The sequence below is a fragment of the Mesocricetus auratus genome, unplaced genomic scaffold (genome assembly GCF_017639785.1).
Source record: "Mesocricetus auratus isolate SY011 unplaced genomic scaffold, BCM_Maur_2.0 Super-Scaffold_6730, whole genome shotgun sequence".
Classification (NCBI taxonomy): Eukaryota; Metazoa; Chordata; class Mammalia; order Rodentia; family Cricetidae; genus Mesocricetus; species Mesocricetus auratus.
In genome coordinates, this window is record NW_024429184.1 from 59,147,105 (window position 1) to 59,174,947 (window position 27,843).

The 27,843-nt window shown below is 37.1% G+C and overlaps 1 protein-coding gene across 2 annotated transcripts; it reads right to left on the bottom strand.

Annotated features, from left to right (window-relative positions):
* Positions 1-448: 448 nt before the first annotated feature.
* Positions 449-26,644, bottom strand: Pi15 (peptidase inhibitor 15). 2 transcript variants are annotated; one of them, XM_005066773.4, is made up of 6 exons: positions 26,604-26,644; positions 22,720-23,030; positions 7,975-8,093; positions 6,936-7,068; positions 6,716-6,831; positions 449-4,544 (listed from the first exon to the last, which is right to left on the bottom strand). In XM_005066773.4, the coding sequence occupies exons 2-6, from the start codon at positions 22,990-22,992 to the stop codon at positions 4,409-4,411; spliced, it is 777 nt and encodes a 258-aa protein (XP_005066830.1). In that variant the 5' UTR covers positions 22,993-23,030; positions 26,604-26,644; the 3' UTR covers positions 449-4,408. The 2 variants fall into 2 exon arrangements, with proteins under 2 accessions (XP_005066830.1, XP_021080925.1); XM_021225266.2 differs by lacking the exon at positions 26,604-26,644 and adding an exon at positions 23,584-25,224.
* Between the last annotated feature and the right edge of the window lie 1,199 nt (positions 26,645-27,843).

Below are 27,843 nucleotides of genomic sequence, written 5' to 3' on the forward strand. Positions count from 1 at the left end.
ATCACTTCTAAAGAAATATATTTACATGTAATAACATTGTTTTGTTAAATAAAGAGAAAACAGATTCAACTGTCATACATTGGTGAAGATAAAATAAAATTTTTGCTATTACTTCTGAATCAAGTAAACAAAAGGAGTAGTTTTAAAACTGTTGATACTAATGACTCATTTAGCACCACATATTTAGCACCAAAATAGATAAATATTGGTAGTTCACACTTAATAATAACAACTGTAGTTTTAAAGAAACCTCAAAAGTGTAACCATAGGTGATTGTAATGTTTCAGCACCATTAACTAGTGAATTGTTAAACTTTCTCAATTTTAGCCAACATTTTACAATTCTAAGTTGAGCCACGACACAATTTTAAAAAGGCATTTTCATTTAAGTGTCTTCACCCACACATATAACAATGCAAAACCTTCATAAAAATAAAGACAATGTTAGCTATTACTAGAAATATAAATTTATTCCCCCTAAATACTTAAATAGGTAAAGCCTTCCATCTATGTGAAGATTTGCATCCTGTGATACTGTGAAACCTAAAGGAAAAGACAGCCCAGAGTTTCAGCATTGCTTTCCTTCAGGAAAATATACTGCTCATCTATTTATTTTTGCATTATTCAACAAACAATGAATAATCCTAAAACACTTAAAGTGGTATAAATACACACTGTATTTACTAGTATAAACTCCATGAGTTTATTTACTGCAAAAATATGGGAAATATATTGTTTCATTAAAATATTCAGAGTAGACTTTATTGGTTGGACTCGCCTTTCCTCTTGGTCTGCTCTGTACTAGGGATGTGTAGAAATTAGAAATGAAATTTTTATGAACATCTCAAGTTCAGGTGACAGTAGAAACAGACCAAAATTGTGGGGAAGCTTTGAAGGGCCGAGCCATGGTGACACCAAAAGTATTAGTATTAATAACTCATTTTCTATGTTATCACAGCAAGCTTATCTATCATTGTAAGAATTTTGTAGAAGAAATCGAGTTTGTTTTTCCCACATGAAGGCAAAAAAGTATATTGTAGCAAAATGTTAGTTTTCTACTAAATAAACAACATTGGGGGACATCTATGCTGTCACTCATATTATTTTTTAATGAGAACTTTCCAAATTAAACCTTTAATCCTGACTATTTAAAGCTGTCTGTATGGAATAACCAGACCTGTTCCACCTCTGAGAATTACAGTGAAAGTCCTTTAACCTAGCACCCCTGTGAAAACGGAAGACGGTACATTGATGCAAGCAAACTATCATTTGCATTAGTCCAGGAAAGAAAATATTTCACATAGCCATTTTATATACCAGCATTAAAAGTTACAGACGGAATAACAAATATACTCATTGTGTTTTCAGCTCAGTTGTTATGTTATCAAAAAGCTACTGGTCCTGTTGTGGTTTTGAAAGGGTAATTTTGTAAGCCTGCAGACCCTAATTTCAATTTCATACCATTGATGGTTTGTTTGAGGGTTTGCTACATGCAAACCTTTATGTGTTAGAAAATTTTGGGTCTTTAAAAGCATGGAAAGGCAGGATATTCATTTCAACTTTCACAAGTTTAAACTTTTAAACTAATTCTAAATACTCCACTGAGCTAAACATTTACTATACTATAGCCACTGTGTAACATGCTATGATAAATGCAATGAATTACATGGAGTTCATGCCAAGGAGAAGGTCTGATAGTGATCATTTTAATATTCATGAATTTCTGTTAATATGATGAACTAATCTTTATAGGCAAATCTGTGAACTACATATCAAATATTATCATTCCTTCTATCTGAGAAACCCAGTTACCCATGCAAGCTAGAAAGAAACCTGGAAATGAGAGTTGTAAACTTCTGTTTATATAGTTTTTACTTCAGTAACATTAAGGATAAAAACACTCTTAAGTGAGGCAAGCAGGTATCAATCACCAAATGGAGTTCCTTCCAATGACCAGGTAGCACACACCTACAAACTCAATGTTCAGAGTTAGAGGCAAGGGGATCAGGAGTCAGTTGGGTCATTCTTGACAACACAGTAAGTTTAAGGTCAATCTGGGATATGTGAGACTGTCTCAAGGGAAATGAAATGAAATTAAAAAAAAAGAAAATCGGATCAACTCCATATTATATAATACTTCTGTTCTCTATTGTATTCCTGATATACTTATTTAAATAAGGCCCATATATGTTTCCACAAGGCAGGGCCACTTAGTAATAAAACATTTGGTTCCAATTGTCAGTGTTTAAAAGTAACTGGACCATTTGTTTGTCATCAAGTAGCCCCAGTATCCAGATGGATTCTTCTCCCAATGAATGGATCTAATTAACTATCTGTCATCTTTCAATGCATTCACCTAAGAAGCTGCAGCTGTTCATGGAATTTAAATAAGGATCTCCCTGTTGTTTTCTGTCTGAAGTGACTATATTTACTTGCTCTGTAAGTCTATACTCAAGCGCACATGTGCGCGCGTGCGCGCGCACACACACACACACACACACACACACACACACACACACACACACTTGAAATAAAATTTGTTCCATGTCTTGGCTCAGATAGTGTATTGTCCTCCTTGGAAAAAATTGTAAATTAAGACAGGTTATTTCCTAATCTCAGAAGAGAAATCTTTGTAATGATTTACTTGATTCTCATAAACAAATTTAATGAGGAAATGAAAATTACTCTTCTACAAAAAATAAAGTTTCATAATTAGTTCTTGGAAAACTTCCATTGAGGGCTCTATTAACAAAATTGACTGCATGTGGTATTTTTGTTTCAATCTGAATATGGTATTCAAAAGCTCAAGATAGTAGGTAGATTGACCTTTTCCAAATAATGGCAGGGAAAACTGAGATGAATGTACTCTCAACCCTACACATTTCTTTATAAAATCCTGAAACTTTTGTTAATGGGTCCAAAGATGTGTTAAATCTTCTGTAGTCTTCTGGCTGGTCTTTTTGTACCGACATGCTAATCCTAATTATTCATAGCTCTTACTTTTCTTTAGCTTCATCAGTATTCTGAGGATCTCGTGTTCAGCCTAACCTATTCTGCTCCAGAAATCTCTGAGCAGTTGTTGATTCTTATATTGTTTGGTGGTTTAAATGACAATGGTTCTTTTGGCTCACATATTTGAGTATAGGGTCTTGCACAGTGAATTGTTCAGGAAGGATCAGGAGGTGTGGCCATGTTGGAGAAGGTGTGACCTTGTTGGAGGAAGTGTATCACTGTGAGTTGACTGTGATGTTTCAGAAACCCAGGTCTGGCCCAGTCTCACTTTCACTGCCTCCTGCCTGCAGATCATAGTATAGACTCTCAGCTACTGCTCCCGTGCCATGTCTCCTGTCTGCCTGTCTCCGTATTCCAATGGACTAACCCCCTGAAACTGTAAGCAAGCCCCTAGCTAGATGCCCTCTTTTTATTAGCTTCCTTGGTCATGGTGTCTATTCACAGCACTATAACTAAGACACCTTCTATATTTCATTTAAATATTAGAGTTTTATAGAAAACAGACACTTTACATGTAAGACGGCACCACTTATCATCTATTACACCTTTAAGTGGTTATATGTTTGTTCCTCAAAACACATGAAAAATGATTAGTTAAAAATAATTTATAACAATGTTACTAGGCTATCCTGTTTTGGGGACATATCTGATAGCTTCTCAAAGGCAGAATCACACGTAATAATCATTGCATCATCAGAACATAACCAGAAAAGTAAATTAGTCAAAGTAATTGTTGAGTAAACACTTAGCAGAGATACTCAATGAAAAAAATGAAACTAAGCAAAAGATGTGTTATGGGAACTTCCATTAATTCAGCATACACTTTGTAGACCCAAATAAAGTATCTTCAGGATGAATTCAACAATTGCTTAACAAAATTATTTCCAAATATCATGAATGTGCAAACTATGCTTTCATGAGTATTGTGGAAATGGTCCTGAAACTGTTCCATAAGCCCAAATATATTTTTCACTTTTCCTTATTAGCTATCACATAATATTTTTTCTTACATGTCCAATCACACATTATAAATGTGTGCATATATATGTACATGTGTATATCTATGAATACACATATATTACAGCTTGAACAGACATTTCATTCTTTAGGGACATAATAACACAGTTTCCCTGGAATGAAGATTTTGGAATTGGATGCAGCAACTATGGCATCATGACATATACAATATTTTAATTTAAATTTAAGGTCAGAAAATTGGAAAATGATGCTTTGTTTATATCTAAGACTGAACACCCTAGACTAACACTAAACAACTGACCATTATAATGAGAACAGGATTATAATAAAATATGTATAATATGTTCAAACTTCAATATACATATATGCTTCTGAGTCCAAAAAACAATGTATCTCCCAGAGGGGAAAAAAGGATAAGCTTATTTAAACCAGTACAGATAGTTTGACGTCACTCCTGGAAAGCACAGATTGTCAGTGCAGGCTCCCCCATAACTCGGAGGGCATGATGAACACGGCACTCCTACTTTGTATGGTGCTTCGCCAATCCAGTTACCCCTAGGAGGAAAAAGGAAATGATGACATTAGGGCTGCTTAGTTACCCAAAACCAGATTATTTTTACACACGTGCTCATACCCTCTTGACACATGATGATCTTTTTATATTATAGGACCCTGAAAATTACATTTTTAAAAATTTCCAAAGCAGCTTGTCCCATATTGCTTGCTTTTAAATGCTTTCTCTCTGAATAAGTGAACAGAATTTTAACTTGCCAGTAAGTAATGAAGTCCTATTTACAATTTCTGTTGATATTATAAACTATGAGCACCAGGCTCAATCCGCCCACCACATTTGTCTTCTGCTCACAGTCCCAAGAGGCACAGTGCTCCTCAACTTGTGCTAGCTTCCTCCTAGCACTGTTTAAAAATACCGAGATTTTAACTCGCAACAACCATGGTGATTTGCAAAAGATCTGCACAAGGCTGTGTCCACTAACATTCTGTCATAGCCGGGGAAGGGTTCCTAAGACTCCATGATCCTGTAAGTAACACTAATTGAACTCATTAAGTCATCATTAACAGAAAAGATGTAGAAGTAGAAAAGAGAAGGTTGTGAAAAAGGAGGTGGGTCATCAGAATAGGATAAGGTACAAGAACAGACACTGGGAAAGCTATGATCAAAACACATTATATACATGTATATAATGCAGCACTGGAACAAATTATACATGATAAAGTAAATTAAACAAAAAACATCAAGTAGTTTGTTGGAGAATACCAAATGAATAATAAATTTCTATACAAATTTTACAAAAACCATTCTTATTGAATAGAGGGTAACAGTAAGTCTTTCAATTTATATATCATTCATTCTTTCATTTAGTGTTCAACTCCATTTATTTATATATTATCTTTCTCTCTTCATTTTTCTTCCATTTTTCTTTTTCTACTGCAAGCATTAGTCTACAGAAAACTTCGTACTGAAATTGGAAAAATAATATTCACCTCCCAGTACAGATTTTAAAAGTCTTAATCACCAATGAGTTAATACTATAATATATTAACATTTTAAGACTATCATATATTAATGCTATTGCTAATTCATTAATATTAGTGCAATGCCTTATCTTTGGGGCCTGTCAATCAATCAATATTATTAGGAAATTCTATTATTTAACTGAAACAGAAGAATTAAATGAATTTTTTAAATCTGTCTTTGGTCATCTCATTTCAACCTGGTCAATTTATAACAAGGAGAAATGATAAAGAGCTTAATAGAAGGATGCAAGGCATAAAAGTAAAACTATCAAACAAATGCAGGATTTAAATATCTTTTAAGACATATTTTTATACTCCTCATTATAATAATTCTGAAGGAAAATCTCAAAATTTCTAACTTTTTAGCACGATTGGCCCAGGCCCACCACTATATCGATGAGTCATTACTCATGACACATTGTACCCCTCCCTTTATGGGCTGGAAAAGTACCATGAGTGTCATAAAACCCATGCACATTTGGTACTTATTCCAAATGGGAAGAGAACTCTGGAACTCTTTGTCATTCTCAGAGTTACAGTTATCAAGAAGGTATTTTATTAAATGTTAACAAATGTTTATTGATTTTTGTAAGGAGTATTCAAACATACAACGATTTTGTAATCTTTGACAAATTGGTATTATATTTATGTAGGGTACAGGATGATGACACTGAATAAATTTTAGTCTAAAAAAATGAGAGAAGGAAAAAAAGGGATTCTTTTCCAATATTTTGCTTCCCTAGTGAAATAGGTAAGCCAACATTCTAGGACTGATATTTCAGATATTGTCCTGATAGCATCTCTAAAGGATGCTTTTCTGATGCCTTTGATACAGGTATCAATGTTAGAGGATGCTTTTCTGATGCCTTTGATACAGGTGTCAATGATTATGAAATACAATGCTCACACTAATGGTGACAGAGCAGTGATGGCAAGAACTTAGTGAGTTCAGGCATCTCAGTGTGTATTCCTTAAAATTTTAACACATAATCCTTGTTCCTGTGAAAAGAAAACTTTTACCCTGCCATTTTCCAGATCTGTGGAGATGATGATGAGGCCGGGGATGAAGAACAGGTGAAAAAGTATTGTAGAATACTTTTACTTCTTTAAGTATTGAAAAATGCTCATCTGGATGCTAGTCTCTAACTTCAGTCAAGTATCCAGGAAATGGAGCTCAACTTGGTACTTACTTTGGAGCATAGTTGCACACCAAGTACACTGCACGTCGCCATACAGATCCCCAGACATTCATGTTTTGGCAAGTGTTAATTGCACATCCTATTCGATTAGAAGTGGCCCAAACCATCTGCAAAAATAAATCAGTATCTTCCAATATTGCTTAAAAATATCACCAAGGTAAGGAAAGCATTTTAAAAGATAATCAAAAACTAACACTGCAGTTGAAATGACCTGTGTATAATGAGTGCACATAGGACCAAAGCATCGCATAGGACACCGAGGGTTGCAATCCTGTGGGTAAGGAAAGGCATAATCTTTCACTTCGTCATACCATGGCTTGACCAACTGGAGAATTGAACGATATCTAGATGTTAAGAGAAAGAGCAAAAGAGAACTCAGTACAGTGGGGAGCTATTCAGTCGACTTGTCTTACACCATAAACGTATTATAAGATTATTCATCTTAACAAGCTCATTTTCATGCCTAACAATTGCAATCACTATCTGATAGAGTTCTTGATTTCTCTGGAAAGAGAAAAGCATAAAAACACCCAATGAGCCTTCATTCATCTAAGTACATGCCAGGCCATTCCAAAAACAGAAAAACACAAATTATTCGGGAATCATCCAAGCCTTACTTAGTTTATGCAGAAAATTTACTATGTTGGAATTTTTAAATAATTTAGATTTATTAGCTACATGGAAATAGTTAAAATACTTTAACTCTAATGGAAGTGCCCATAAGAATAGAGTTATAGAATGCAGGTCATGATCTTCTAAAGTAGAATGAAATATCCTATCAGTAAGAACTTTCTCATAGTGAACACATACACACATGCCTATGTGCACACTTGTGTTAACGCAGATTTTCTATCTTACCAATTTGCCGATGTACTAATTTCATTGTTTGCGTGTAAATTATAGAGAACAATGGGAATGTAAACAAACAAATGTAGACGGCTTCTGCAAAATCATGGAGTTTTGGGGTGTATGGGGTTGGGGACAGGCTTTCATGCACAATGCTTTCTAGGATTCAGTGGGGGTCAATGACGGACACAAATGAAGGTAGCATGTTCCAAAGGTAAGAGTGAAAGCTGGACTTACTAGGCCTTATGAACTAGTTGTACAGATTTTTAAATCAAATTATTCATAAGCCAAACACCATTTCCTGACTCACAGAAATCAGTAGAAAATTTCTGATACTACTTAAACTCGATACCTGTAGGATCTATATATAATGAGGTACAATTATGTGGATAACTACTTCCTACCTTCCAGTTCGTACAGATAGATTTTGACCCAAAAATCTCAGCAAGTAAGATGGTCCATGGTCCCAAATGCAAGTGGCTGCCCATGCCTCAGCAGATTTTGCAAGATTTTCATCCCAGACCTATGGAAGTTAAATAGACCTTCAGTTTTGCTAAATTCATTATAATAAACAAAAAGAAAGCAAAAAGAACCCCAATACACCTGTTTCCAGGAGTTCTTTCAATTCAGGGTCCTTGGACTATTGCAACTAAACCAAAGCAAATTTAGATCAATTCACTTAAAATTAATGCAACACAGACATCATTTCAGGGAAGGAATATGCTAAAAGAAAAATGTCATATCCAATTATAACTTAGGGACATTACAATTTGGTCCATGAAATTTGAGCGCATCAAAATCAATTGATTTATCAAAGTCCTTTTCACAGAAACAAAGAGCCATTCCATTCATATATTTCCCAAATAAATAGAACCATATTTATTCAAATTTCTTTGCCAAAATTACCAATGCCAAGTATATTGCAACTTTCAAAGGTCATATTGTGCTATAGGGTAGCCAGTTACATGAAATTATCACATTTAATAGCTTCAGAATCTTCATTAAAGATAAAAATAATATGAAAATATACTGCTTCAGTTAGTGTGAACTAAACATAACTATAATAAAATAATTTTGAAGTGCTACACAGGATTCTATACATTATATTTTAATAAAATTCAGAAACAATTTTGATTTGTGAGAAAGGAAATTAGTGGGGATTACTCAGATATAGTAAGTTACTGTTAGTTGAATATGTAGACCAAAATTTTCATGACCTTTGATTTCATAAATGATAATATTAGTCACAAAGTGGATTTGCAGTCCAATCTTAATACCTGTATAGAGAGGTCAAGCAAGATGGGCATTACCTGCCCTTAATAAATGACCTCTGCAAAGACAGTCAACTTTCTGTTGAAGTGTGAAGACACAAATATGAATAATTCTTATATTCAAAAGTTATTGCCCATAAGTTGGCATAGAACTTTAAGCTAATGAATGTAATATAAAACTATTTTATCCAAGTACTTAAAAGAATATTGAAAAGAAATTTTGTTTAACTGATAATGGACTTAACAAAATTTGTTCTTCCATTAAAGAGTAATAAAATATGGATTTCTGAAATATTGACTACACTTTATTTAAATGTAAAACCATACAATAAGTTGACAAAAGGATGGAATTTTCCACCAACTGCATCTCTTGAAAAGTTGTTAATCACAGTTGTAGGATAAAAATACATGTACATATTATATATTATCATTTACTGTGCCTTCAGTTTTAAAAATACTTTACTATAATCAACTAAATATACTAGCACAGCATGGTACACATAACACTGATATGAAACACAATGATCTTGTGTTTATCCTTAATTGGGCTACAGAGATCATCAATAACTGGGGGCCTGTCATTCGTCATCTGACTGCCAGTTAACACATTCATAAAACTAGAAGACTGGAGGTGATATCATCTTCCGATTCACAGTGTCATGATTTGGATATACATGAGTAGCCCCCGAATCAGTTCCAAAAAGAGCTGCATAGTACTGGCCAGTGATTGGCCAGCACTACTGAGAACATACACACTCTACAAAAAAATAATTCACAGTAGTCAACAAATGTCTTTCCTTCATTGTGTGTTGGGGGATAGGGTATGTGTGTGTATTATACATGTGTGTTCCTGTGTGTGTAGGGGGTGGGCATGCACATGCAGAGGTCAGGAGTTGATATCAGTTGTTTAGTTACTATCTATCTATCTATCTATCTATCTACCTATCTATCATTTGTTTACAAACGGTATCTCCCTTAACCTTGAACTGGCCCATTGGCAAAAGTGAGTGGCTAGAGAGCCCCACCTTCAGAGGTCTGAAATTTCAAGCATGTGTCAATGCACCTGACATTTTTATGTGTTTCTGGGTAATTTAACTAAGGTTAGTCTTCATGGTTACGTGCCATCATACCCCCAGGTTATTTTCATACTCTTAATGAGTTGATTATAAATGGGTAAATTAGCTTTGAATTAAAATATTTAACATGGGTTATTCTGTTCTAATAAATTAAAAGCTAACTTGAGCTAAACAAAGTATCTTGACTGTAAATCACATGAAAGTGCAAACATTTAGACCAAGACAAAAAATAGACTTAGAATTTGAACTGATGTCATCTGAATATGTGGCAGAGTTGTGGCCCTAAGAGATAACAGGAAAATGAAAAGAATGCAGGATCCTCATGAAGTTGGGAGACATTTTGAACTTGACTCAGAGATTCAAAATTGAGACAAGCAATGTTACTTCGGGAGAAATTTGGGAGAAATTTCCCATCTTATATAAGTCAGTGGAAAAATTAGATAAAATTAATGCAATACAAATAAAAAGCTGTCTTACCATGTGTCCTATTAGGAGAACTTTAGAGTAAGAGTAAACATGATCATGGGACACAGTGGCACCTGTGGCTGTGTACATGCGTCCCAATCAGTACTTCTAGCTAATAAGAAAACAATGGCCATTGAATTGTAACTCTAAACTTTACTTGAGATTATAACTGTAGACTTGTTTGCAAATATATTTAATTCCAAAATATGAAGTATGAAAGTGTGCAAAAGGACAAAATTTAAAGTTAGAAAAGATGAATAATTTCAGGTAAGAAATCTGTATTTACAGTCTCTTGTTGTTTCTAGTAATTAGGAGATTTCAGCTTCTCACAATAGCATATAGTCTATTTTCAATATAAAATATATAGGTGAGACATTACTGCCAATTTTAATTTTAAGTTGAAAATAATAAAAATATGGTAAATTCTAAAACCAGTGCTGTGAAGTTTGGTTTTGCTTCTCTAACATTTTGTTATTTTTACTTCCCAGTAAAGTAAAAGATTATTAAGTCTGTATTTCTTGATTTATATGAGTTTCTTAAATATATGGAAAGGGTAATTATCAAATCAAATGAAACACCCAAACAAAAAATAAATGTATTAAATCTAGAAATAGAGTTTAATCAATTAATTTGTAAGACGTAGACATTAAATAAATATGATTTTTCAAAAATGTTCTACATTCATAAAAAGAAACACCCTCCTAAGAAACAATAAATTGAAGCTAAAATTTAGGAAGAAACAAGAATAATAACTTAGAACACCATAGTCAACTATGGAAAAGCTATTGTGTAAAGGTCAATTGTTTTCAAAGACAACATGCTAGAAATAAAAATATCACATTGAGATAGATTTATGGATTGCATATGAACATGGACACCACCATAGAAATAACATGGGAGACAAACATGGAATATTCTAAGACATTTATTTTCTTGGATATTTATGTAGACATTTCTTAAATATTTGGATTTTTGACATTTTTATATAGAAAATGTTTTATTTTATTTTTAACAACTAGGATGATTTGACCCTTTTTGTTAGATTGCCAAGAGAGTGCTAACTTGCAGAAGTCATAGACAAATTAAGTGATGACAAAATTATTCCCCTGGAAGGGAGCCAAAAGCATCAACACACTTCATTGGCATTAACAAAGTAATTTCTGTTTTAAAATTGGTGGACTTACTCTTATTAGAAAGGGATATTTGTGAAATGCCATTTGGAAACTGAGATAAACATATATGAACCATTCTAAAACTATCCAGGAGGTCAGCAATGAATCATGGTTAGGTTGAGGAGGAGAAGGTGGGAACAAATGGAAGAATAGGCCTTCCAAGGGGAGATTCAGATTATTTGTTAGATACTAAATGATATTCAAAGAATGATACCTCTTAGGAGCAGAGGGAGACAGGCAAAAGAAATAGGTTGGGAAAGCATGTAGCCTCCTGGGGCCTGGAAGACAGCATGACCATACAATGCATGTAGAACTACCTAAGGAGAGAGTCCTGTAAGGATTGATTACATGAAGACAATGGGAAATGGTAAGCCCTGTCTTGTGGAGGTTACTTTATTTCTTGAGCAGGATCTCACTATGGAACTCAGGACCATTCTGTCAACATCTTTTGTAAGCTGGAACTACAGGTGTGCAACCACGCAAGGGGATTCATGAAGATGCCTTTATCTACAGTAAGATGTAACCCCTCCTAAATAGGAGCTGGGAGTTTGGATATTGCCAGAATTTATGATCTGAAAAATGCAGTGGTATAATTATTTCTATTATGTTAATATGGATTTATTTCTTTTCATGTCCATGAGTGGTAGTGAAGAAAGAATGATTCTCAACAATTTTTTACCCAAACTTCAAGCAAGAAAAATTTCAAATTATACTTCATTATATAAAGAAAGCCTTAGCCTTCAAAAATGTGAATCTTAAAATTTTGCTTCTTTTAGTCAGTGAAACACATTTTCAAGTAAGGATCATTCTGTATTACAGAAATTTCCTGCTGATAGTGTCTATGCGTTTCCTGAAATCAGTAATCAAATGAACATAGTAATGAATGGTGTGCTATTGTGGGAATAACTTTCTTAATTTTCTCTTGACAAAGTTATGGATATTTGATCCACATACCAAAACCTCAACTGAGACTCAAGTACTGAACTATGAGATTTTATTGTTCCTAAAGCACCTTTTAGAGTTTTCATCAGAATAACACTTCCAGAATGTTCTTGGGATCTTTGGGAAGGAATATGCATCCCTATTCTGGACCTATTGAGTCAAATTCCTGTATTAGAGACCGTAGATGTTCATACATGTAGTGCCAACTATAGCTGGCTTTATTAAGAAAGAATTCAGATGTAACATGTCAGAGAAATACATTTCTAAAATCCCAAAATCTTAAGGATAAGAAATAAAAAAACATTGGCAATCCCTTTCCATCATGAATAAATCTAAAACATATATTAGATCTTCATTGAACTCAGTTTACAAAAATGTGAATCAGCGTAAAGGGCCTATGAAATCTGTCAATCATCCTAAGGACAATGTGCAATAATAGACACCTTTATTCTTTCTTGGTCAGGCCAGGTCATTGACAAATATCTCACTTACAGCAGAATACACCCTTGTTGGAATCTAATCTAAAGGAGGACAAGCAGTAAGTGCCATTCTTTGCTCAAAGCTACACAGCTTCGAGTTCTCAAGAAGACTAATGATACTGTTCTTGTCGACACTTGTGCCTTGGCAAGGAAGGTACTTGAGTTTGAATTTCCCTAATTACATACTTATTAGTTTTCCAGGAATTTCCCGAAACAAAATATCTTTGTAAAACCTTCTCTCAGAGTCTGTGTTGTCAATAGTGGGATGGGGGAGCAGATTTATATAGCCATGTATCACTTAAATGGCTTGTGGTTAAGAAAACTTGATGACTGTGAGGCCAGAATTAATGTCAGTTACTCATTCTCTCTTAACAGATATCCAAAGATGGTTAGCACAATGATAGGACAGATTGCCTATATTATTTTCCAAGCATAGAGAGTACAAGAATAATTTTATTTCTTCTTTAAAACTATTTCTATACTTGCTGATATTCTCAGGTGAAGTGCATGTAGGGAAATTGGCTATCCAAAGAACCCAAGAATAAGAGAGATGAATCAACCAAAGTAAGCAAGCTCTGTACCACACTGCACTGTACTGTAGTGTGCGGTAGTGCACTGCTGCTTGAAGCTTGTTTGCTGTTTCATAGACCATTTTGATCAAGTTGTAGAAGACAGAATTCATGCTTTCCAAGCTTTGAGTTTCTATGTATAAATGAAGAGATCTGTCCTCATCTCTCAAGTGTGTAATGAGAGGAAGCTTGATGCAGATACTGAAGACTCATTGTCACAAATTTAATAGGGCTAGTGTTCACTAAATAATAACTGCTCCTGTTGCTGGGGAATTAAAAATGGTAGTAAGGTCAGGGGATTGGGCAGACACCTGAAATGGGAATTAGTTTGGGAATATCTCCCATTAATTTATTAACCATTAATCTCTACTAAGCAGGCAGCCCAATAAAAAGAAAATAGATAAAACTCAAAGCCACTGGAAAGCCAGCACTTTCTCATAGGGAAAATAACACTGTGCAAAAGGAGATAACATTAGAGAATATTTTGGAAGTTGTAAGGTATTTTCCCTCATTAAAAAATTGTTTAACATCTGCTTTTTATCGTAAAGTTTGAAAATAATTGTTGATCATCTGGCAATGACCCTACTCTGCAGGAGGTTAGAGGGTGCCATGTCATCTGACAGTGAAGTTTAGGCTGTTAAGGCATTTTCATGAGTGGCCAATTTCTTTCACTGACTCAATATCACAATATGCTAAAAATGTACTTCTTTATGATGAAGCTGTCCTGAGATACACATGCAAATCCCAGATTCTTCAAGGCTCAGTCTGAAGAGTAACCTATGTGCTACCTTTTGTCCACTGGAAAATAATTTCCAAAGAATGTGGAGCGAGATATGGTAAAATGCTCATGCTTAACTAAATGAAATATGAAATATTAGTGGGAAAAGATTGTATCCTGAAATAACATCTTTGTTTTTATTGATTGTTGTGAATTTTAAAAGATTTCATGAAAATTTAATTCTAAAATCAACATGTTGGACATCCTACCTATTTGTGTCAAAATGTTTGTTACCTGATTTAAAATTCTATGGATGATATAGCATGGAAGAACTCACATCCCATCTCCCAAACCTTAATTTAGGATGCATTTGTGCCAAAATTGTTCTTAACTAGTTTAAAACATTAGTATTTTTATTTTTCCTATCCCCTCCTCAAATACCATACTTCAAAAATTCTCAGAGACAATCAAATACCTCAAGTTTATAACTACTTAATGCCCATGAGCTTTTTGTGACACAGTTTTCAGATATATTAAATTCAAGATACCAGATAGCCCTTTGGTTATTCTAAAAAAAAATGGCTTGTTTCAAGTGAGACGGAGTACCTTGGCGCTAACTAGGTTCTTAAAACAGATATAGATTAGGATGAATTTTCTTGTAAACAATTCTTAAGTAGATTCCTATAGACTAAATCTTCAATCCAGTTTCCATGACCCTTCCCTACCTGCCTTACAGAGAATTGTGCCCCTATCACAAATTTTCTCCATGGAAGAATGTACCTATGCACCTTCTCACATTTTATCTGCTTTTCAACATCCATAGCCATGTTCACCAGGCAGGAATCCCCTGCCACTCCTTGGCTTTCTCAAATTTGCTGTATTTTGGGTTCTCTGAATCAGAGACTTGTCCCCCTCAAAGACACAGACAGGGTCCTGACTGCTCCATCCTGTAAATCCTTCTCTGCAACTTCATATGAATCACCCTTCCTGACCTGATTTCCAAAATATTTCACAGCCCCAGCTTACCCCATTGCCTCAAATGTACTTCAGGTTTCAATTATCTCTCACCCAGACTGCCATGACAGCCTCTGACTGGGCATCCTGTCTCCACTACTGTCTCTTTCCACTCCTTTCTCACCACACGGCCAGAATGACCTTTGTAACATTCAAATACAATTATGTCATTTCCCAGCTGAAACCTTTAATACTTCCCTTGATCTTACAGCAAAGCCCAATCAAGTTTCACAGTGTCCCACAACTTCAGCTTTGTACTACTCAATTGTTTTAAACAGTAAGTCTGAGTCATATATTTTCTTTGCCTTCAGGATGTCACCCTATATCTTACAGAATCCTTCTATACTAACCACACAGTCACCCTCACGTTATCTCTCTTCTGTATAACATATTTCAGTCTACTTCAGTGCATGCATGGAATAGGTCTCCTGTACTCTTAGCCAGTAGTACCTCTGCTTTGGCATGTAGCACACTGCCCTGTCCACTTCTTTGATATACCTACTACTTTCCGTCTCTGTTCTTCTTTGCTCTGCACTCCAGGGAAGTGACAGGAAATACATAAAGTGGAAAGAGAGACTGAATATTAAATGGCTTGCCCACTGTAGTGAAAAGGGTCCAGCCAAAGAAACACACCGTGAGCAGAGCCAAAGAAACACACTTTGGCCCTGCAACCAGAACCAAAGAAATGTACCCTGACCTTAAAACCAATGTCAAAGAAACACACTTTGTCCCTGGGATGACAACCAATGAAAGAAATACACCCTGGCCCTAAAATTAGAGCCAAGAGGCTAAAAAGGACCAGTGAAAGAAACACACTTTGGCCCTGAAACCAGAGCTAAATCTAACCCTAACCCTGTGCAGAAAAGTAACCAATCCTTGAGTAGGACCTGTAGCCAATCTGAGCTCAGTATTGAAATCTGACCAATCCCCACCCTGGAAGCCCTATTTAACCCTCTGTCTGTTTAGCTTGTGTCTGTTCATGTTACTCTTCTGGATTCTTTTCTCCCAATAAACTCTTTCGACTCTTTTTTTTTTTCCGAGACAGGGTTTCTCTGTGGCTTTGGAGGCTGTCCTGGAACTCGCTTGGTAGTCCAGGCTGGTCTCGAATTTACAGAGATCCACCTGCCTCTGCCTCCCGAGTGCTGGGATTAAAGGTGTGTGCCACCAATGCCCGTCTTCTTTCCACTCTTTCGATGAGCTTCGAATGAAGACCTTCTTTTGAGGCAGAGCAGAGACGACCCTGGACAGAGCAGAGCAGGGCCATAGCACTTCTTTTGGGGAAACCTTCCCTTGGCAGAGCAGAGTTGTTACACTCCACTCTCCACGGAGCAGAGATGAACTGTAGCAACTTTGTTCGGAAAAGGTCTCCTGCCAGAGCAAAACTGCTACACTGGGCAAACATCCCCCCCCCCAAGACCCTCTTCTGCTGGAACAGAGCCAAAACACTGGGGAAGCCTTTCCCTGAGGCAGAGTTGTAAACTGCTATGGTTACTGTGGCCTGTAGTAGTCCTTGGCTCCCTAGCTCCAGAATACCTTTCCATCTGAGCTGTATAACACTCGGTACTCTGTGGCTCCTGAGCTCCAGGATACCTTTTCATCTGGGCCGTGTGCCAGAATACCTATCCTACCTGATCTGCCGGAAATACCTACACCTACCACCTCATCATTATCACACACTCTAAGAAGAAAGGCCATTTGTTTCTTAACTGTTAATTGTGGGGCAAGATGTGAGATTAGGTTCTATAGAAGCACTCAGCAAAATTATTTTTTATTTCCAAGTTTGGTACCAAGTATCATTTGCTACCAAGATTGCAGTACTGAATGCTAGGAATTATAGCCACCCACTAGGTTGCCCATATGTTACTCACAATTACTCTTTCTGCTCTCCAACGATGAGGTTCAGAATCACGTAGCTTTAATATTTTTAATATACACACTTTTTACAATCTCCAAAGGGAAAATGTTCTTGCCTTCAGATGTGGAAAATTAAAACAAAAGGACGTCAACTTCAAGGTAAGATTACCTTCATTGGTACACAGGTAACCTGCAGCAGAGCGTATCTGGGAATAAAGCACCTACAAAACCTGTCTGGTCTCTGTTAGAAGCCCAGACACCCAAATCCCTATGGAGGAGAGCAGGAACACAAAGCCCTGAACGTGCTGGAAAATTCCTTCCTGTCAATCAACACGCTCCGCCCACTATTTCCTGGCAGTGGTTCTCACTGCTCTTCTAGAAGTCAAAAGCTCTCATTGAAGAGAGTTAAATTAGACACAGCAAATTTCAGTATCCCCAGTAAAAATCAATTGAGTTATGCTTTCCAAATGAGAAGAAATGTGCTGCTTGGCATATAACATTGCTTCGTTAACAACAGCAACAAAAAGGCAAGAATACATATGCAACTTTGTTTGAGAAAGGATTTTATTGTGTATCTCAGGCTAATTTAAAACTCACTATATAGCCTAAGTTAGCATTGAACTCAGCAATTTTCCTACCTCAGACCTGATGCCATGTTTGGTCAGCTATGCAAGAAAAAAAATAGTGGTTTAAATTATCCACATTGTCTTCTACATAATGCCCAGGTAAATTAAATTAGCATTTTTATTTATGCCCAAGTCACAAATTATCATTCAAGGCCAACAATGTGTTGGCTTTTACTGAGGTTGGATTAATTGCCTCATTTGCTCACTGAATCATACTGTTACTTTATTATCTACTACTATTAGGTAATAGATACGTTTCCTATTTCCAGAAGACCACAAGAAACCTTTTATATTTAGCTTAGCAACTCAGATTTGCAGACATCAAACAAATATATTAAGTCATATGATACAAAAGTGATTCGGGTTTCCTGCCATATTATTATCCTCTATTCTTGCCCTTTTGAGCATTGATATCGGGTTGTCCTTAACCTGCCTTTCTCTGAATATTTCCTTCTGCTCCTCACTGTGCATACAGTAACTGCTGGTGTTCGTTGCTCTTACCTACGAATCGCATACTGCACCTCAGCCATTACCACCTCATATGTATGCGGTGACTTCCTCAGATGTGTGCTGAAGCCATCTGTCTAGGATGTCCTTCTGCCCTTGATCGCAAATGTCACACTCTTCCTGACTCCTTTTGTGTTGGGCATTTTCTGTACCTCCTGGGAATCATGACTGCAGAAAGGCCTATGGTTTGGGTCATCCATTTGTTTTGCTGTCTATCACAGCCATGACATCTCTTCCATAGGATCTGTGTCACATGCTCCCCTCTTCTACAGAGCTCATCATTTTCCAGCTGGGGATTATCAGTTCCATCCCCAGCTCTTTCACAGTGTTTGTTTGTTTCATGTTTACTACATCAATCCCGTACAGAAGGGCATTCTGCTGGATTATATGTTTGGCGGTTTTAGCCCTATTTGTTCTGTTTTTACTGCACTGTTTATACTTTAGAGACAAAGATTCCTATCTTTGGATTCCTTCCTCTCATGGAGAGGTTTCAGTTGTTTGTAAAATGAATTTACTCAATTGCTCTGAATGAGAGCATCCTACAAACTGAACTCTGCAAAAGTTTTGCAAATTCATTCTTTGGGGGATAATTTTTATTCTAAGAAACTAGTGTGGTTTGTGGTTTGGAGTCATGGTTTAAGCTGCCCTTACGAAGAATGAAAAGCAGCTGGTGTCCAAAGCACCCTGGGAATTAGTCAAGAAGCTAACTGAAGAAAGGAATCCAAGAGTGCAAAGGTTTCTTTGCACATTTTATGTTCTATTTGCACTGTGGCTCATGTAAGAAGACTCTGTTTTAGAACACTAAATATTGCGCACAAGGTGTGTTTTGCTAAAGTCACAGGTACTATATAAAAATAGTTATGACCAATTTGTGACTGTAAATCTTAGTGCTCAAATTTCTTTTGTTTCATTTAATTTTACATAATCTAAGATAATTACTTAATGAATCTAATTTTAAGAGGTTCTAAAGAATTTATAAAATATTTATTTTATTTCAAAGGTGTTGGATGAAATATTGTGATAGAAAATATTAAATGTATTTATAATGGTATCAAAATTAATGCTGTTTATAAACATATAACAGAAAGTTAGCAATAGTGCACTGATGACTTTTTGTCAAGTTTGGCTCTGATGAGAACAACACTATAGACATAGAGGGCTCAGAAGTCAGAGCAGTTCAAAGGAAACCTCAGGTGCACATGGCTGTGGGTATGAAAATGTCCTTAAAGAGGCTGGCATTCAAATATAAAAAACATGAAGAACTGGATAAATGAATTAGTGAAGGAGGAGAACTTGACTGGAGAGAGCCTGGACAAAAGGCTCACAGCATTGTAGAGTAAAGGAACTACAAGGCAGTCTAGTGCAATTAGAGAAAGCACTGAGCCTGAACTATCTCTCTATGAAGATTTCCAGAATAGCAACACACAGGAGAGGATAATTTGAGCATGCAGCTAATGACTCAGAGAGCAAGTATTTGTTTTGTAGTATAATAAACAAGCCAAGAGTTTCTGAGGTGTACAGTACAGGTTGGGAACTGATCTGGCTTCCCAGCTGATGTCAGTTCAAGTCAGTATTGAGTCAGTCACAGTCAAGGTGACAGACTCCCACTGAGACCCACATTTTCCACATTTTCACTTAGCTTGAAAGTCGAGTCACTCCAAGTACCTGCACTGTCTTACAAACTACATATTAATACATGCCTGCCACTGAATGTCACTAAAAGGGACACAGGTAAAGCATTTTCACTATTGGATTGAACCATATAATCATGAAAGTGAAGATACTTTTAAATTTTTCAACTTTCTCTTCCTCTAGTCCATTGCCTTGCTCTTTCCTCTGTGACTTCCTTCAACTGTGAACAGGTATTCTCTTCCACCTGTACCCAGGCCATACTCTACAACAACCCCAGTGAGTATACAATCCTGGACTCAAGCTTTATCTTCTTGACCTCATTACTTTCTAGACTGCTCCAGTTGATTCATTTATCCAGTTTGCTGTTTCATTGCTACCCAGGGGCCAAGGAGCATTGTTGCTTTTGTTCATGAATGTGTGCTAGGAACTTAGAATAGTTCCAGTGTACAGAAGATGCTAAGTAAATGGTGAATACATAGATTTTAAGACACAGATTTTCAAATAGTCCCTGCTTTGCTTTATAGAGCATAATATTTTGCCTATGGTTTTTAACTGTATTCTTTGAACTAAGACAGATTTGTGAATATATACTATATAATGAACACTGTGCTTGATTATTGGAAAATAAATCAGATGGAGGGATTCTGATACCTGAGAAGGAAACAATGAGAAAAGGATAAACAGAACAAGAATAGTTTATGGCCTCTTCTGGAATTTTTATGAGGTGATCACCATATTCTCAGATATATACTTCAGTAGATATATGCTATACATCACAAACAAGAGACCTCATTCCCAATCCAGTGTTAATCTGACAATATCATTCTTTGGTCACACCATCTTAGTTTAGTCATTAACATCTCATGGTCTAAGTGATTTCATTTGGAAAATTGTGATCACAATCTCAACTTCAGATAGTGAATGTGGGCTATCAAATGAGGTCATCTGTGGAAACAATTAATATGGAATCTGGCACATAGAAGCAATTAAACAAATGCATACAGAGTTATTTAATTCTTGATAAGGAGAGATATAGTAAGGAAAAAGTGATTTTTTTCTACCAATTTGTACTGTGTTGTACCCACTTATACCTTCACTCCTGGTGACCTCTCTGCTTTCAGTATTATTAGCATAGTGAGTTATATCATTCCTTTATTTATCAATTACTTATTGTGTATACCATTAGTCCCATTATAAAAAAAAGGGATAGACAAAATGGGTCTCAGAGCCATTGAGTAACTTGTATGAGGACACAGTGAGTGGTTAGGTCATGATGTGAACCAAGAGGAGCTTTCTACCAAATCTGACTCAGTGGTCTTGGTCTTCATCTGAGATTTTGTTTTTGTTTTTGTTTTTTTTTAATCAATGTGGTCATAGACAGAAAGCACTCCCTCACTTTGTAATCTAGATATTGTGCATAGGCCTCAGTGCTTACTTCTTTCATGATCTACAGTAGCTTTTTGAAACATATTTGCTCCTGTATGGATAACTGCAGCTCTCTTGCATTTGGGAGACTTTTTCTGTTTTTAGATCTTGAGTACATCCTCACTGAGTCCCTTTTACAGAAAGTTCAAAGAAATTCATTACATCTAAAGTTTAATGAACAACTATGTATCTGTGAATTCTGAAATTATTTCTTTGCCTCTCAGCTCATATATTCCTTACAAATATCCCTCATGGGAGACACTAACTTTATCCTTATCATAGAGAAGGTGAGAGTGGAATGCACTAGATAAAAAGCTCATGCCACTTAAAAAGACAGGGCTAGAATTTGAACACATTTAGACTCCAGCATTGACAACCTTAATCATGATATGATAATGCCCAGAACTCATTACATCTTTTATAGTTTAATCAATCCTGGTAAAGGCATTTTAGCAGCCTAACTTGAACTACTTTCATCAACTATGATTCCCTTAGATTTATTTGTTAGGTCTCTTTTTCTTGTGACACCAGCAATTGATCTGGCACAAATAGTCTATCTAAAAAAGAATAGATAGTTCTAGAAAGCTGATAACTACTGATGGTATTCACTGCATGAAATGGACTTGACAATGTGATCTAGTAAAGTGCAGAACTTTAAATCATAACTTAGCATGACTTCAAAACCAAAAATAAACCTCAGCCAGACTTGTTCTTTTTAATACCAACTTAATATTCTTGCTCTCTAAGGGAAATGATTTAAACATAGTCTATTTTTAAGTGCAAGCAAGAATTTGTTCATGGCAACTTGGAACTGTGTGCAAGTAAGTGCACTGGAATCACTCTTATCTGAAAAAGTAAGTCTTAAATCACAAGGAAGAAAGAAAAAAGAGCCAGCATGTTCTCTTAGAATACAAATAGAACAGTATGGGTGGGAGCTTTGTCCAAGAACTGGGAAAGACACCTAGCCAGGAATAAATTATGCACTGAGACCTTTAATTTCAAGAAATATTCTCAAGAAATGTTTTAACTGGTAAAGATGACGTTTAGGTTCAAAAAGCACAGAAAAAATATTCCTTATGTATTCTGCTTGAAAAGTTGACTTTCCAAATGTAGGCAGTCAGCATATCCCACTTTTTTTTCTCCTTATAGAAAATGTGGCTCATCGGGATATGCAACTCACAGAAGAAAACTATGTAGATTCCCTCCCCTGTCTCTCTCATGCATATCAATTCATGAAAGAACATAATTTAATATCATGAGATCTGTCAAAACCTTTCCCCAGTTCAAGTATGTACCCTGTATCACTTGGCACACAGGCACTGTAGTCCACTTAGATCCTACTACCATGCAAATTAAAGCTTTCTCACTCAGAATTTAAGGAAAAAGGAATTCCACTTACCATATATTCCATGTTTGCTGCTGGTGGGAACACTTTGCCCCGAACTTGATTATGGTAATCAAGAATGGCGATCATGTCATTCTGCGAAATGTAGCGCTTCCGCCTGGCTTTAGGGATATCCGCAGACTGAAGTGGCGCGCTGAAGGCTGCTTCAGTATCAGTGAAATTATTGGTTGGCGGAGATGAGTCAGTGGAATTGAGTAAGACAACAGTACTTGCTTCACAGAAAAGGGACAAAAGGATCGCAAGGCTGACTGCAGAAACTGCTATCATTTTGAGGGTCACCTGAAGTAGATACCAGGTTTGCTTTGCTTTAAAGCAAAAAAAAAGCATAGAGTCAGGGTCTTTACGAAAACAAGCAAGCAAACAAAACAACAACAACATCAAAAAGAGACATAGTTTATGGATTTACAGCATTATCACTTGGAAGCTTAGCTTGGGTTGACATTCTCCCAAAATCTAAATAAATGTTGCCTGAAAGGGAACCTACCACTGTAGTTTCTACTCATTTTGCTATGCTATGATTCAAACCCCCTAAGATGAACTTTCTAGAGTTAGAGAAAAAGTACACCACGTGACCACTCATCCTAAAATGAATGGAAACCCTTTGCCTCTTGGCCCCAAATGCCTGAACTGCAAGATATATTACTGCATGCCTGTTTCCAGTCAGGAATCTTTAGCAATGCAAGCTGATCTTGAGACAGAAAAGGAAAATCACAGGTAGTCACAGAAAATGTGCAGATAATATGTCCCAGACATTCTGTGAACTTAATGACAGAACACACAAAATCCTAAGAAAATAAAATATGTGAGAAGTTTTAAAATAATGCATGCGTTAGAATCTAGCTGAGCCAAGTAGCTTACCTCTGCAAAATGCCAAAAGGAATACACTGTTCCTCCAACAACTTAAGATTCTTTGTTACGTTGTAGCATGAACCTTGTAAGAGGAGTGTGTCTTATTACAAGCTCCCAGAGAGCAAAAGCCTGTAAGGTTTGAATACTTCTGGCTGCAGAAGCAGCTAACAGCTTTTATATGTCAGTTTGCAAAGTCCAGAAAGGGCAGGCTCTCCTAGGGTCTCTCAGCCAAAATCCAAGGGGAGGGGTTTGAGACAGAGGGGGGAAAAACAGTGATTGGGTGGCAACCTTTTTATGTGGGTGGTGAGGAGATTGAGTCACACCCACAGCTTACAAAGCACAAACCATAAGACACCCCTCCCTCCTTTTCTCTGAACAGCTACCTTTCCTGTGTGGTTCAATTTTCTTTGTTAATGTTCTCTAAGTCCTGTTCCCCATAGCAAAAGGACAAGGAAAGAAAGAAAAAGGGGGAAAATTAACAGATCATGGCTTCTTGAGAACACAGATGGCTGAGTAACAAGCAGTACATCTTTAAAATGGCAGCAAATGACCCAGAAGCTGAAAAAGCAGGCCGATATTAAATCAAGAGATCAACTCACACAGTTAATCTGGGCGGCCGCAAAAATGATTCTGGAGGATGCCAGGCAAGTCAGTAGTGGCCAAACTATAGTCTATGATGTTAGGTAATAGATGCCCCAGTGGTTGTGCTCTCTGTCTCCATGTGGTTTTATTCCTATAATTTATATATTCATTCTCCTCTCATTCCATCTCCCCTCATTTTTTCTTTCTCCAAAACAGCACAGTCAGCAAATTACCTGCTTTATACCTGCCTTGCATAAAATGTGAAACTCGCAGAAAATGACAGCAGCCAAGACAACATCTGTTTCAGGTTTAGTGTCATATAGCTGAAAGTTTAGGCAAAGAGCAGCTGAGCTTACCCAGCAGAGATTAGATAGTACACTGGAGACCATAAAGACCCTAACAGTAGCAACAGCAGCAGCAGCAGCAGCAACCAAAAGGGACTTGCTAAGAAGATGGCACTGAAACAAAATCCATGTCTGGCAAAGGCAGAGACAAGAAAGCAAATGCTATTGTAATCTGTAATGAAAAGATCCACCATAAAGCTATGGGTCATTTTCTCATTAACGAAATACGGGTCGTTTAAAACTGGTCAGAATGGTATTCTGAAAAACATAACCTGAAGAGTGCAGCCTGCTAATGGGACTGACTGTCCCTCTGGTTGTGTCTGCATGATGAGCACCGTGTGAATTCACAGCCATCAAACCAATGAGCATGAGGCAGACTGGACTGGCAGCCAAGTTTCCTAGGATTTGTTCCCAGTCAGATCACCCACAGTCTGTGTGGCCCAATGCATGCCTTTAACCCTTTGTAGGTAATTTTTTAAAAGACAGGAAAAACATATGGACCCCTTGATGAGGCAGGCTTAAGTAGATTTCTGAAGAGGGCAGTTAACCGGCTGAATCAGTGAATTGTGATGAGATAGCAAGGGTAAGCATGAGAGTTCATATTTTGATGAGGACTGAACTCCTAACTAAAGTGAAGTTGCTTTAGGAGGACTCAAGTTGTAATATTCAAAAGCTTCAACAACACATTCATGAGCACAGTAAAACTGAGGAATCCACAGCATACCAAGTACAGAAAGTGATTGGTAGCAACACGGAGCAGAACCCCCCAACCCCCCAGAGAGCATGCTCACATCTTCAAGACTTTAGCTGGAGCTGTCCAATGAGGCTCACAGTCCTTCTGAAAGCCCTGAGGGTGCCTGAGTGATAGCAAAGATTCCTGAATCTCTGTTCCCCAGCCTTTTTGAGAAACTAATGCCAGTTAAGGTTTCTCTAGTTTTTTTCTATTTTTTTAACGTCCCTCAGCTTAGCTGCCCAGCACATAGAGAGGTAAAGAGATTTCAATGACTGAACAGCAAACATGAGCCTTTCTTTCTCCAAGATAGCCGCAGTCTTTCTTAAATCCTCATAAAAACCCAATGATTACATTCAAGATTACCTTCTTTGCCATGTATACAAAGATGCACTGTCCCCCCATTGGAGTTTGGTTTGGGAAAGTTCCAGAGAGAGGACAATATGAACCCTGTGAAATGCCTCCAAACCATAAATGGCTTTCCTCTAAGAAAGAACTGAAGAGTGGAGGAGGAGAAAAGAAGGAGGATTTTTTTTTGTAAATGAACCTAAGTAGGAGATCACCGTTTGGAGCCCAATTATACAAAGGCAAAGCTGATAGTTGCTTCATCCTGAGACCCTGAGGCATGTATGTCAGTGATTTCAGATGTCTTTCAACACACATGGATTGTACTGTGGAATTTTTGACTATTAAGGAAACCCACAAGTCTACAGGACTGTAAGAGAAAGGACCTGTGGAAGGGGAGCTGAGTACTCCACTTCCAAGCAGACATTTGCCAGAAGTATTTGAAATACTTTGGAAGTGATTTTAATTTTAAAATACTTGCAAAATTAAGAGGCATGCATCCAAGTTGTTAGGAAGAGAACTATTAATGAACACTAACAATGAGGCAGTTCTTTTCAGAGCTCTTCTTGAAAAGGACCAGTGATGTCTTTTAAAAACTTTAGGGAACTGTTTGCCAACAGAGACAGAAATGGAAGACAGTTCCATACTGCAAAGAAATACTCAGACATTCAGAAGCACCTTGGAACCTGTGAGGAAGTGGTTGGGATTCTAAAACTGAAATCAAACCCCTTATTGGAGGCCTTGAATGGCACACTGCTCAGTCAAAAGTGTGTATGAATGTGTCTGTGTATACACAGCACATGACTTTATTTCCCTCTTCCTCTTCAAAATCTGTTCCATGCTAGAGACATTAACCTCATCCAGGGAGCATATTAGAAATGCAGAATTTAAGGTATCATCCAAGCCCTTTTAAATTAGAACCTTCCATTTTCCAGGCTCCTCATATTACTGACATGCATATTGAAATGTAAGAAGTACTAACTAGATTCCTTTCTAACAGAAGTGTAAAGACTCAGTCAAACACATACCCAGTTGTCACGACCACCTCGACCAGCAAGGAAGACGCGACTCAGGAATCCTTCTCACAAGCGGTTTATTCAGGAACCTTGATGAACAATGTGGAGGCAGCCGCGGGAGAAACCCCTCCTGCTCCCTAAATAGCCGAGGCCAGCCAACCCTGAGCAGCCACGTGTGCGCAAGCCATAGGCTCACCAGAATGCATAAGCAATCTGATGATGATGGCGTGACCCTGGCGGGATGGGAGCAGGCCAAATAAGGAGTTGTTTATCACTGAGAGCGCTCACGGGCAGGATGGTGTAAGGCGGAAGCCGGCGCCATCTTTAAGGCGCGGCATGGTGCAGCTCTCCACACCCACTGACCAAACAATGGCAAAAGTCCATGTATGCACTCACCAAGAGATTATCAAACACAATGTAAGTATACACATATATCTTTGGAGAGGAGAAAGCAAGTCAACTTCTATTATATATGAAAAATCTGGAAGGGCCTGCCTATAGCTTGTTACATGGAAATCAGTAGTGATCAGAGTCGTTGTAATTACTGTATAAACTGCATTCACTCACACATCCATTCATAACATGCCTATATAAATTAACCTCAATATCATCATCTCCTATTGGTTCAGTCACATTATAACTGATAGTTCTGTCTCTGGTTACCTGCATCCCATCCCTTCTTCTGTGATGGTTAATTTTGGGCCTCAAATTCACTGAATTAAGAAATAGTCAGCTAGCTCTGCAATAAAGGGGAATTCCCAGTGGTACAAATGTAATTAGAAGAAATGAGCCCTTGTGTTATATGTCTATGATGGCATTTTCATGTGACATTGTTACAAGAACTGGTAGCTGTCTGGGAAGTCCCACCCTCAGTGTAACTGGTCACCGGTCAGTCTGCTATAACTCAAAGAGCCTTCTGTCCCACAGGTTCTCAGAACTACTGTTTCCCCAGGCTTTGTGTTCTGTTACTCTCCTTTGGTTCACTTTCTCATCCCCCATACCCTGGCACCTTCAGCTGTGGCCTGTGGGTTACACCATCTGCTTCATCGTCTTGTGGGATTTCAGACCTAAACACAGCCCTGCAACTTATCATGGTTATCCAGCTTGCAGACAAACTACAAAAGAACTTCTCAGTCTCTAAATCAATAGGTCACTTCCATGATAAACCCTCTATGAATCTTATGGATTCTTTCTCCAGAGAACTAAGCATCATTCAGAAAAAAAGAAACTAATGATTTTACTCATCTACACG